Consider the following 13,026-nt stretch of genomic DNA (forward strand, 5'->3'; position numbering starts at 1 on the left):
GCTGGGAGTGGTGGCATGCACCTGTGGTCTCAGCTACCCAAAAGGTTGAGGTGGGAGGATCGCTTGACCTGGGAGTTTTAGGCAGCAGTGAGCTATGAGTGCACCGCTGCACTCCAGCCTGGGTGACAGGGCGAGACCTGGTCTCGGAAAAAAAAACAAAAAAGTCCGGGCATGGTGGCTTATGGTTGTAATCACAGCACTTTGGGAGGCCAAGGCGGGTAGATCACTTGAGGTCAGGAGTTTGAGACCAGCCTGGACAACATGGAAAACCCTGTCTCTACTAAAAATACAAAAATTAGCCAAGTGTTGTGAGAGGCACCTGTAATTCCAGCTACTTGGGAGGCTGAGGTTTGAGAATCGCCTGAACTTGCGAGGCGGAGGTTGCAGTGAGCCAAGATCATGCCATTGCATTCCAGCCAGAATGAGACTCAGTCTCAGAAAAAAAAAAAAAAAAAAAATTAGCTAGGCATGGTGGCGAGTGCCTGTAGTCCTGGCTACTCAGGAGGCTGAGGCAGGAGGCAGGAGAATCGCTTGAACCCAGGAGGCAAGATTGTGCCACTGCACTCCAGCCTGGGTGACAGAGCAAGACTCTATCTCAAAGGAAAAAAAACAAAAACAAAAACAAAGAAAAATCCACTTTTGGAGCTCTCCTACCTTTGACTTCTTGTTATGTTGGATAAATATATACAGGTTGATAATACAGGTTGTTAAGTTGGATAATGTATACAGGTCATATTCAAAATCTAGAATGTTCCAATATCTTATACTTCTTAGCTCTGACATGATGCCACAAGTGGAGAATTCTTAACACAGACTTTTTTTCATTCACCAAATTATTTAAAAATATTATCCAAAATTACCTTTCAGGCTATATATATAAGGTATATATGAAACATAAATGAATTTCATGTTTAGACTTGGGTCCCATATCAAGATATCTCATTGTGTATATGTAAATGGGCCAAAATAAAAATTCAAAATCCTAGACACTTTTGGCCCCAAGCATTTTGGATAAGGGATATTCAGCCTGTGCCCCCTCCCCCTTTTTCAGCTACACTGAGTTGGATTTTCTGTTCATTGTAGCCTAGGAATATCTCTTTTCTTTTCTTTTCTTTCCTTTTCCTTTTCCTTTTTTCCTTTTCCTTTTCCTTTTCTTTTCTTTTCTTTTTTGAGACGGACTGTTGCTGTGTTACCCAGGCTGGAGTATGGTGGCGTGATCTCAGCTAACTGCAGCCTGTAATTCTATGAGTATTTTTTAGAATTATGGATGTGATTTTTTTTTTTTTAATACATTTATTGGGCTGGGCACAGAGGCTCCCTCACACCTGTAATCCCAGCACTTTGGGAGGCTAAGGTGAGAGGATAGCTTGAGCCCAGCCTAGGCAACAAAGCAAGGCCGTGTATCTACCAAAAATGACAATAGAAAGTAACCAGGAGTCTGGCGTGTACCTGTGTCCCAGCTACTCCGGAGGCCGAGGAAAGGATCACTTGAGCCTGGGATGGGAGGGTGAGACTTCAGTGAGCTATGATCACACCATTGCACTCCAGTCTAGGTGACAGAGTGAGACCCTGTCTCAAAAAAAAAAGAATAACATCTTTTTCAGAGCGTAACGTTTCCTGATTATCTTTTTAGAAAATGTGGAAATAAAAAGGAAAAATTACATATGTAATTGTATATGTAATAATCACACATATCTGCAGAAATAACCAGATGCATTGAAAAAACACACACATGCCACCTCTTTAGTGGAGCTAATGACATACATTTTATATCCCACTTTTTTCTCTCAAGATTGTTATTATTTACTTTCTCATCTAGTAATTTATACATCTGAGTTTTCTAATTTCTTGTTTTGTTGGTTTTCTTTTTTTTTTTTGCCTTCCTTCCCATAGATCTTGAGCCAGATGATTGTGCATCCATTTACATCTTTAATGTAGATCCACCTCCATCTACTTTAAACACACCACTTTGCTTACCACATCATGGATTACCGTCTCACTCTTCTGTTTTGTCACCATCGTTTCAGCTCCAAAGTCACAAAAACTATGAAGGAACTTGTGAGAGTCCTGAATCTAAATATAGCCCATTAGGTGGTCCCAAACCCTTTGAATGCCCAAGTATTCAAATTACATCTATCTCTCCTAACTGTCATCAAGAAATAGATGCACATGAAGATGACCTACAGATAAATGACCCAGAACGGGAATTTTTGGAAAGGCCTTCTAGAGATCATCTCTATCTTCCTCTTGAGCCATCCTACCGGGAGTCTTCTCTTAGTCCTAGTCCTGCCAGCAGCATCTCTTCTAGGAGCTGGTTCTCTGATGCATCTTCTTGTGAATCACTTTCACATATTTATGATGATGTAGACTCAGAGTTGAATGAAGCTGCAGCCCGATTTACCCTTGGATCCCCTCTGACTTCTCCTGGTGGCTCTCCAGGGGGCTGCCCTGGAGAAGAAACTTGGCATCAACAGTATGGACTTGGACACTCATTATCACCCAGGCAATCTCCTTGCCACTCTCCTAGATCCAGTGTCACTGATGAGAATTGGCTGAGCCCCAGGCCAGCCTCAGGACCCTCATCGAGGCCCACATCTCCCTGTGGGAAACGGAGGCACTCCAGTGCTGAAGTTTGTTATGCTGGGTCCCTTTCACCCCATCACTCACCTGTTCCTTCTCCTGGTCACTCCCCCAGGGGAAGTGTGACAGAAGATACCTGGCTGAATGCTTCTGTCCATGGTGGGTCAGGCCTTGGCCCTGCAGTTTTTCCATTTCAGTACTGTGTAGAGACTGACATCCCTCTGAAAACAAGGAAAACTTCTGAAGATCAAGCTGCCATACTACCAGGAAAATTAGAGCTCTGTTCAGATGACCAAGGAAGTTTATCACCATCCCGGGAGACTTCAATAGATGATGGCCTTGGATCTCAGTATCCTTTAAAGAAAGATTCATCTGGTGATCAGTTTCTTTCAGTTCCTTCACCCTTTACCTGGAGCAAACCAAAGCCTGGCCACACCCCTATATTTCGGTGAGTTGATGGAAATGGCTGCTGGTCATTTTTCATGTTTATGGGTCGTGGCATATAACTACATTATCAATATATAATGGTTTGACCATTTTTCGTCTTCCTATTTTTTAAAAAAAAAATTCTACCAAAAAACGTAATGTTTCTTTTCATTTGAATCTTAAAAATATTTTTAGGTAGGTTAAATATAATTTTAAAAGTATATAGCTAATGAATTGTTTATAATAATAAATTACATTAAAAAATCCTGGCTGGGTTTGGAGGCTTATGCTTTGTATTCCCAGCACTTGGGAAGCTGAGGCAGGAGGATTGCTTGAGCCCAGGAGTTTGAGACCAGCCTGGGCAACAAAGCAAGATCCTGTCTCTACAAAAGAATTAACCAGGCATAGTGATGTGTGCCTGTAGTCCTAGCTGCTTGGGAGGCTGAGGTAGAAGGATTGCTTGAGCCCAGAACTTCAAGGCTGCAGTGAACCATGATCATACCATTGTACTCCATCCTATTTCTACCAAAAAAAAAAAAGTTTATTGTAAAACTTGGATTATGATATGAATTTAATTACTAAGAAAACTATTTGGGGCCAGGCATGGTGTCTCATGCCTGTAATCCCAACTTTGGGAGTCCCTGCCAGGCATATCACTTGAGTCCAGGAGTCACCAGCCTGGGTGACGTGGCAAAACCATGTCTCTACAAAAAATATAAAAATTAGCCAGGTGTGGTGGCACACATCTATAGTCCTAGGTACTAGGGAGCCTGAGGCGGGAGCATCGCCTGAGATGGGAGATGGAGGCTGCAGTGAGCTGAGATCGTGCCACTGCACTGCAACCTGGGTGAAAGCAAGACCCTGTCTGGACCACCCCCCACAAAAAAGAAAAGAAAAAAAAAAAACCTATTAATTACATTTACAGAATCAATCTAATCTATAATTGATTAGAAAAAACAACTTTTATGTATTAAATTCCCACATGGAGTTGTACCTGTTAGGATTTTTGTTTTGTTTTTTTTTGAGACAGCATCTTGTTGCCCAGGCTGGAGTGCAGTGGTGCAATCATAGCTCACTGCAGGTTCAAGCTCCCAGACTCAAGCAGTCCTTATACCTCAGGCTCCTGAGTAGCTGGGACTATAAGCATATACCACCACACTCAATTATTTGAAAAAAAAAAAAAAAAGAAATTTTTTTTTTTTTTTTTTGTAGAGATGGAGTCTTGCTTTGTTGCTCAGGCTGATCTCACTCCTGGCCTCAAGTGATCCTCCTGCCTCAGTTCGCAAAGTGCCAGGATTACAGGCAGGAGCCACTGTGCCCGGCCAGGGGTTTTTCTTTTCTTTTCTTTTTTTTTTTTTTGAGACGGAATGCCATTGTTGCCAAGGCTGGAGTGCAGTGGCATGATCTCAGCTCACTGCAACCTCTGCCTTCCAGGTTCAAGCGATTCTCCTGCCTCAGCCTCCCGAGTTGCTGGGATTCCAGGCACCTGCCACCCCCCCTGGCTAATTTTTTTGTATTTTTAGTAGAGACGGGTCCCCTTGTTGGCCAGGCTGGTCTCGAACTCCCGACGTCAGGTGATCTTCCCGCCTCGGCCTCCCAAAGTGCTGGGATTACAGGCTTCAGCCACCGCGCCCGGCCAGTGCTTTTTTTGTGTGAATCTTTATTTCTTAATCCTGATCTTTAGAAAAATAGAATTATGGTAATGAAGACAATTTTGAACCCATCCCTTTGCTACTGAAATTTATCTTAATTTTTCTAGTGGTTTGCTTAAGACTGCAAAACAAATACAGAAGTAACAGAGTTGAAGTTGGATTTTTTCAGACTAATAAAAATTAATATCCTTGAATTTCATAGGAGTAGGACTTAAAGCTAGGCTGAGAACGTGGAAGGAAACAATGAAATAATTTAGAAATTGTACTTGACCTGTAGACATATGAAGTTTTTCTTTTATAATCCATATTTTAATGTTAATATATCAAAATGAACCTTTGGGCCTTTAAGCAATTTAAATCTTCTTATTGATAAAGTAAAAAAAAGTGACATTTAGAGATGCTGGAGTGATGGGCTGTTTTCCAACCAAACATGTACCAAAATTAAATTTTTACTTCAAATTGCAGTATATTGCTGAACAGAAGCAATTTTTCAGAGAGACAGGGAAAGGCGCAGTAGGGAGGAAGTAGGGAAAGGAGCAATAGGGAGGAAGTGCGGGAAGTGATAACTTCAATAGGTTGACATCCACAGATATGTACCAGGGAGGGAGAGAGACATCCTGACATGGAGAGAGAGATGTTTGGATATGTGGAGAGATACTGATACACATAAACAGAAATGTGCCTCTTTGTTTAAAAAAGTCGAATTATTATTTTTTGGTTATTTTTCTTAAGTACATACACATAATTGAGGAAAATTTACAGTTTTATAAATTATTAGAATTTGTCTTTTTCAAAAAAAGTGGGAAACCAAAATGAAGATAGATTTTTAAATTTTATTTTATTTTATTATTATTATTATTTTTTGAGACAGAGTCTGGCTCTGTTGGTCAGGCTGGAGTGCAGTGGTGCAATCTTGGCTCATTGCAGCCTCCGTCTCCTGGGCTCAAAGAATTCTCCTGCCTTAGCCTCCCTAGTAGCTGGGATTACAGGCGAGTACCACCATGCCCAGCTAATTTTTGTAGTTTTAGTAGAGATGGGGTTTCACCATGCTGGCAAGGCTAGTCTCGAACTCCTGATCTCAGGTAATCTGCCTGCCTCAGCTCCCAAAGTGCTGGGATTACAGGCATGAGCCACCACACCTGGCCTTTATTTTTATTTTCTAAAATTTATTTATCTTTAAGCACATATCACCTTTGGGAAATAAAATAGATTTTATTGTAAAGATGAAATAATTATTTATTAAGCACTCACCATAACCAGAATTATAACTTACTGAATCAAGTTTTATTTTGTAATACATTGTTTCAGAGATCAAAGGAAGAAATGTTGGTGCTGGCAAAGAAGCCATTTGAATCGTTGCTTGGCAATAATAGCATGGTGACATGCATCTTTGTGTGTTTTGTTTGTAGCACATCTTCATTACCTCCACTAGACTGGCCTTTACCAGCTCATTTTGGACAATGTGAACTGAAAATAGAAGTGCAGCCTAAAACTCATCATCGAGCCCATTATGAAACTGAAGGTAGCCGAGGGGCAGTAAAAGCATCTACTGGGGGACATCCTGTTGTGAAGGTATGAGACTTTTGGGGCTTGTTTTGCAGATACCATACAACTATTGATGATTAGACAAATCTATTTGGTTAGGTACTAGAGAGTACAAAGAGCAAAAACTCAAAACTAGAGAGCCTCTGTTGTTTTGGGGGCTTGTTGATGTGACTACACTTCTGCATTGAGTTATATTTGCTAGGCTAAAAGATGTTCTTTCGTGGACTGACGTTCCTTCTGGGGAGACTCTGGGGAAAGATTACAGTGGCCAAATAGCTGTTTTACTGACAAAAAAATACGGCCATATTATATTTATGAATAAAATATATGCTCATTTAAAATTTAATACAGGCCGGGTGCAGTGGCTCACGCCTGTATCCCAGCACTTTGGGAGGCCGAGGCAGGTGGATCTCGAGCTCAGGAGTTCGAGACCAGCCTGGCCAACACAGTGAAACCCTGTCTGTACTAAAAATACAAAAATTAGCAGGGCGTGTTGGCAGGTGCCTATAATCCCAGCTACGCGGCAGGCCGAGGCAGGAGAATTGCTTGAACTCGGGAGGCGGAGGTTACAGTAAGCCGAGATAGTGTCACTGTACTGCAGCCTGGGCAACAGAACTAGACTCCGTCTCTAAATAGATAAATAAATAAAATCTAGTACAGAAAAATAGAAAGAATAAAGCAACAAATTACCCAAAATCTAACCCTCTCAGAAATAAGCAATGTTAACACTTGATTAACATTCCAGATAATTCTCTATGTATATATTTAGTGGAAGACTGAATGGATAGCTAGAAAAATGATTGGATTTTTTTAAGGAAAGAGATTACACCTGTAATCCCAGTACTTTGTGAGGCTGAGGCAAGTGGATCGCTTGAGCCCAGGAATTTGAAGCCAGCCTGGACAATACAGTGAGACCCAGTCTCTACCAAAAAAATACAAAAATTAACTGGGCATGGTGGTTGTATGCCTATAGTCCCAGCCATTCCGGAGGCTAAGATGGGAAGATCAATTGAGCCTGGGAGGTTGAGGCTGTAGTGAGCCATGATCACGCCACTGCACTCCAGCCTGGGCAACAGAACGAGACCCTGTCTCAAAAAAAAGAATTCCTAAAATATCTTTCTAAGGTCACAAAAAGAGATTAAATACATTGTTGAGAGATTGAAGTTATTGTTTCAGATTTAGATGGCATGGATTGACTTCTACTCTGAAAAGTAAGGTAATTGTCTTTCTTAAACTTCCTTCCCCTTTTCTACTCTTTACCTCCTGAATTTTCTTGCTTATGCTATTTTTCCTTTCAAATTTACTTCCTCCCTAACTTCTCCACCAATTATTTAGCCTTAGTTCTATTTCTAGTTAGATTCAATGCTCACTACTACTTCTTTTTTATTTATTTCATTGTTAAGTTTTTTTGTTTTTATGTGAGGAGGGCTTTGGATTCTATGTTCCATGGGTTCTTTCATGTTTGAAAATGTGTTTTTTGCCTTTATATACTCAAATATAGAAATGACTGTAGATAATAATCTCTTAGAACTGTGTAGACATTTTTCCGTCTTGTCTTAATGGTATTGAATACTGTAGTGGGAAAACTAATTACACTGAAGTGATTTTCAACAAATAAAATCTATGAACTATCATCTCTTTTATGAGCTATGCTTTATGATTATTATCTGATCATGTTTTATAGTTCTTTACATATAAAGATTTACATTTTAGATGGGTTTTTTAATGATTTGTATTAAGAAACGCCGGGAAAACAAAACATAAGAATTTTGTCATTTTGTTCATGAGTCGTATTTTGTTGTTAAATGAGCTTATTTCATTTTGATAAAAGAAGCAGATTTGTTGCTTAGTTTTCTGTATCTTTAATTTTCACAGCAATAAACAAATTATTTACAAGTGTATAAATGAACAAGTCTTTTGGGAGGGTGCATGATTTGTTTCCACAGTTTTCCTTTAATGAAAAAACTGATGCATGTGCTGTGGTCAAAAGCAATAAACAACGTTAAAAAAAGCATTTTAAAAGATTAAAAAAAAAAAAAACAAAAACAAAAACTGAGCCAGGAACAATGGTGTGTGCTTGTTGTCCCAGCTACTGGGGAGGCTGAGGCTTAAGTATCGCTGGAGGCCAAGAGTTCAGGGCTGTGGTGTATGATGACTGTGGCTGGAAATAGCCACTGCACTCCAGCCTGGGCAATATGTCTCTAAAAAACAAAAGCAGAACTGGTACTATGGCTCATGCCTGTAATCCAGGTAACATAGTGGACTGGGATGCTGAGGTGAGAGGATTGCTTGAAGCCAGGAGTTTGAGACCAGACTGGACAACAAATAAATGAGTAAAATTACCTGGGCATTGTGGCACACACTTGTAGTTCCAGCTACACCAGAGGCTGAGGCAGTAGGATTGCTGGAGCCGGGAATTTGAGGCTGCTGTGAGCTATGATTGTGCCACTACACTTCAGCCTGGGCAACAGAGCGACCCAATTTCTACAAAAAATTTGAAAAATAGCCAAGTGCAATAAGGAGCATGTGCCTGTAGTCCCTGCTCTTTCAGAAGCTGAGGTGGAAGGATCTTTTGAGCCCAGGAATTTGAGGCTGCAGTGTTCTATGATCACAACGCTGCACTCCAGATTGGGTGACAGAGCAAGGTACTTCTCAAAAACAAAGACAAAACAGCTGAGTCTCTCCTTAAGGGGAGACTACAACTCCTGTTATTAGCAGTTTTTATTTTCTTCTTGTAAGTGACTTTTTGTTTTCTTTTTTTTTTTTGAGACGGAGTCTTGCTCTGTCGCCCAGGCTGGAGTGCAGTGGGCTGGATCTCAGCTCACTGCAAGCTCCACCTCCCGGGTTCACACCATTCTCCTGCCTCAGCCTCCTGAGTAGCTGGGACTACAGGCGCCCGCCACCTCGCCCGGCTAGTTTTTTGTATTTTTTAGTAGAGACGGGGTTTCACCGGGTTAGCCAGGATGGTCTCGATCTCCTGACCTCGTGATCCGCCCGTCTCGGCCTCCCAAAGTGCTGGGATTACAGGCTTGAGCCACCGCGCCCGGCCGACTTTTTGTTTTCTAATTTACTGATTGAAGAATTATTTCTTTATACTTGAAATGGTTGACTTAACCAGAGTATGTTTGAATGTTAATAGTTCTTTATCAGTTTTTCCCAGTGCTTTTGATGCTCCCTTTCAATCTGAGATTCTTTCTTGCTTCATGCCAGAAAAAAATGTAACATTTCCTTTTCCTTTTATTTTGTTGTTTACTTAAGTGACTCTAATTATTATTCAAATGTTGGCTTATCTTAGGTCTTGCTATGTTGCCCAGGCTGTTCTTGAACTCTTGGCCTCAAACGATCCTCCCACCTTGCCCCCCCACCTTTTTTTTTTTTTTTTTTTTTTTTTTAAAGAGATAGGCTCTTGGCTGGAGTTCAGTGTCAGGATCTTACTTAACTGCAGCCTCGGACTCCTAGGCTTAGGGCATTCTCCTGCCTCAGCCTCCTGAGTCGCTGGGACTACAGGTGTATGCCACTGCATCTGGCTAACTTTTTAATTTTTTTGTGGAGATAGAGTCTTGATTTGTTGCCCAGGCTGTTCTCAAAACTCCTAGCTTCAAGTGATCCTCCTGCCTTGGCCTCCCAAAGTACAGGGATTATAGGTGTGAGCTGCCAGGCCTGACTGATTTCTCTCTTTTCTTGTGGTGGAATAGTATTCAATTGTGTATATATACTACATTTTAGAAATCCATTCATCCATTGACAGACACTTAATTTGGTTCCATATCTTGGCCATTATGAATAATGCTGCAAGAAACAGCATAAATATCTTTTTAACCCACTGATTTCATTTCCTTTGGATGTATAATACACCCTGTAGTGGAATTGCTGGATCATATAGTAGTTCTGTTTTTAATTTTTTGTGTAACCTCCATACTGTTTTCTGTAATGGCTGTACTCACTTACATTCCCATAACAGTGTGCCAGTATTCCCTTTTCTCGTTATCCCCACCAGTATTTTCCTTTTTTTGCATTTTGATAACTAGCCATGCTAACTGGAGTGATACTATGTCTCATTGTGGTTTTGATTTGCATTTCCCTGATGATTAGTGATTTTGAGCATTTTTTCATATACCTATTTGCCATTTGTATATCTCCTTTTGAGAAATGTCATTTTAGATCCTTTGCCCACTTTTTAGTTAGATTGTTCGGGGTTCCTTGGCTGTTGAGTTGTTTGAGTACCTTGTGCATTCTTAGTATTAGTCCTTTGTTGGATGAATAGTTTGAAGATATTTTCTCCCATTCTACAGGTTATCTCCTCATTCTGTTGATTATTTCCTTTGCTGTACAGAAGCTTTTTAGTTGATAGAAATAGTTTTCTCTGTTTTTGTTGGCTGTGATTTTATAACATTACTCATAAAATCTTTGCTTAGATCAATGTAATAAAGCTTTCCCCCTATGTTTTCTTCTAGTAGTTTTATAGTTTCAGATCTTAAATTTAAGTCTTTAATCCATTTTGAGTTGATTTTTTTGTATGTTACGAAAGATGGGTGTCTCATATCATTCTTCTGCATGTGGATATCCAGTGTTCCCAGCATATTTATTGAAGAGGGTATCCTTTCCCCAGTGTATGTTCTTCTTAGCAGCTTTGTTGAAAAGGAGTTAGCTGTAAATACAGGAATTTATTTCTGTGCTCTCTATTGTGTCACATGGGTCTGTGTGTCTGTTTTTATATCAATATTGTGCTTTTCTGGTTACTGTCATTTTGTAATATATTTTGAAGTCAAGTAGTATAATGCCTTTAATTTTGTTCTTTTTGTTCAGTTAAGCTTTGGCTCTTTGGGGTCTTTGGTGGTTCAATTTAAATTTTAAGATTATTTTCTCTATTTCTGTGAAGAATGTCATTGGTATTTTGACAGAGATTGCATTGAATCCGTAGATTGTTTTTGGTAGTATTTATTGATACATTCTTACACAAACAACTTTTTTTGTTTGTTTGTTTTTGTTTTTTGAGACAGAGTCTCACTCTGTTACACTAACTGGAGTGCAGTGGTGTGATATTGGCTCACTGTAACCTCTGCCTCCCTGGTTCAGGTGATTCTCCTGCCTTAGCCTCCTGAGTAGCTAGGATTACAGGCATGCACCACCACTCCTGGCTAATTGTTTGTATTTTGGTAGAGATGGTTTTTACCATGTTGTCCAGGCTGGTCTCGAACTCCTGACCTCAAGTGATCCACCCACCTCAGCCTCCCAGAGTGCTGGGATTAGAGGCGTGAGCCACTGTGCCTGGCCAACAAAACTTTTTTTTTTTTTTTTTAGAGTACAGAAAATATTTTACTAAAACATAAGATTTACAGAAGTTTGCAAACAAGCCATACAAAATGGTCACAAGCTTTTTTGAAGAGGGGATCTACACTTGACAGCAATGTTATTAGTGAGGGCTGTGATGTTTGTTTAATGTTCCCATTTTGGTTCAGACAATCAAGCTTGTCCATGTACAGCGTCTAAATAAAGTTAGACTTGGCTAGAGAGCATATTCTAAAGACCTGGTTAGCTGCTTTTAACCAATGCAATTAGATCACCAAAAAAGGGGGAAAGGAGCCCATAAAATTAAAATAAAACTACCTCCCTCCTCAAAAAAATAAAATAAAGAAAAACACCCACACCCCTGCAGCTAACCTGACAACTACCTTCATTCACAGTGCTTTATACTTAAACCAGGATGGGGGAAATGAATAAAAGCAGGGAGGGGCCACTGCTTTTAAACATTTCACAGCAATCCAGATGATACTTCTAGCCTCTGCTCATGCTTTATGACAGTGAATCAGGACAAGACATAGATTTGCAAATGTGCATTTAATCACCAAAAGACTGAAGATGTCTGGGCTTTTTTATTCTGTAATATTTCTAAGACTGTCCATTAATGCAAACAAAAAGGAGGAAGTCTTGGCAGAACAGGAGAAGTGATGCACACTTGATGATCGGATCAATTTAAATATTATTCATGGCATATAGCCAAGTCCATGCTCTAGCTGTTTCTATGGCTGGGCTTCATTGGTCTTCCACTGCTCCACTACATCATTTGCTAATGGATCATCTGGATTGGAGCACTTAACAAGGCCTGGATCGATAGCAGAACTGTGCGGATCTGCAGTGCTGGGGACCACTTACCTTTCAAAATATCTAAACATATTCTTCCCAACTTGTCTACAATAGGATGATAAATTTTGGTCATGAAACGTACTTTAGGGGCTGCCATTGGGTATTCTTCAGGAAGGAATAGCTCAGGTTTAAAAGTCCCTCCCTCAAAGGGGGAATCTTGAGGGCCAGCAGTGACCACATGAAAATAACGGGCGTTGCTCTCATCTGGTTCTGCTTTGATGCCAGGAACTGGTTCTGCCAGCAAACGCTGGGTTTCCTTGATGATCCTGTGGAGCAGCCCGGTCATCTTGTCAGAACCCGAGTTCGGCCTCTGGTCTCATCTCCAGCTCCGCTTGCCTCACGCCACAAAACTTTTAAAAGACAAAAAGAAACAAGCCAGCAGATACCGAGCACAATCAAGGCACTTTTTTTGTTGTTTGTTTTTGTTTTTTGAGACAGAGTCTCACTCTGTTACACTAACTGGAGTGCAGTGGTGTGATATTGGCTCACTGTAACCTCTGCCTCCCTGGTTCAGGTGATTCTCCTGCCTTAGCCTCCTGAGTAGCTAGGATTACAGGCATGCACCACCACTCCTGGCTAATTGTTTGTATTTTGGTAGAGATGGGTTTTTACCATGTTGTCCAGGCTGGTCTCGAACTCCTGACCTCAAGTGATCCACCCACCTCAGCCTCCCAGAGTG

The 13,026-nt window shown here is 40.6% G+C and overlaps 1 protein-coding gene and 1 pseudogene across 5 annotated transcripts in view; one reads left to right on the top strand and one right to left on the bottom strand.

The window, feature by feature from the left end:
• The window catches only part of NFATC3 (nuclear factor of activated T cells 3), a 159,483-nt gene that overhangs the window by 41,570 nt on the left and 104,887 nt on the right, over positions 1–13,026 (top strand). For all 5 annotated transcript variants that reach the window (XR_004439242.1, XM_033219765.1, XM_033219764.1 and 2 more), the window contains exons 2-3: positions 1,894–3,028; positions 6,068–6,230. Coding sequence is in view for 4 of the 5 variants with exons in the window: in XM_033219765.1 (XP_033075656.1) it covers positions 1,894–3,028; positions 6,068–6,230 (1,298 nt within the window). In the remaining variant the exon portion in view is untranslated. The remainder of the gene's footprint in view (positions 1–1,893; positions 3,029–6,067; positions 6,231–13,026) is intronic.
• Positions 12,115–12,684, bottom strand: LOC117088483 (annotated as a pseudogene).

Source organism: Trachypithecus francoisi, unplaced genomic scaffold, assembly GCF_009764315.1.
Source record: "Trachypithecus francoisi isolate TF-2019V2 unplaced genomic scaffold, Tfra_2.0 Lachesis_group10, whole genome shotgun sequence".
Lineage (NCBI taxonomy): Eukaryota > Metazoa > Chordata > Mammalia > Primates > Cercopithecidae > Trachypithecus > Trachypithecus francoisi.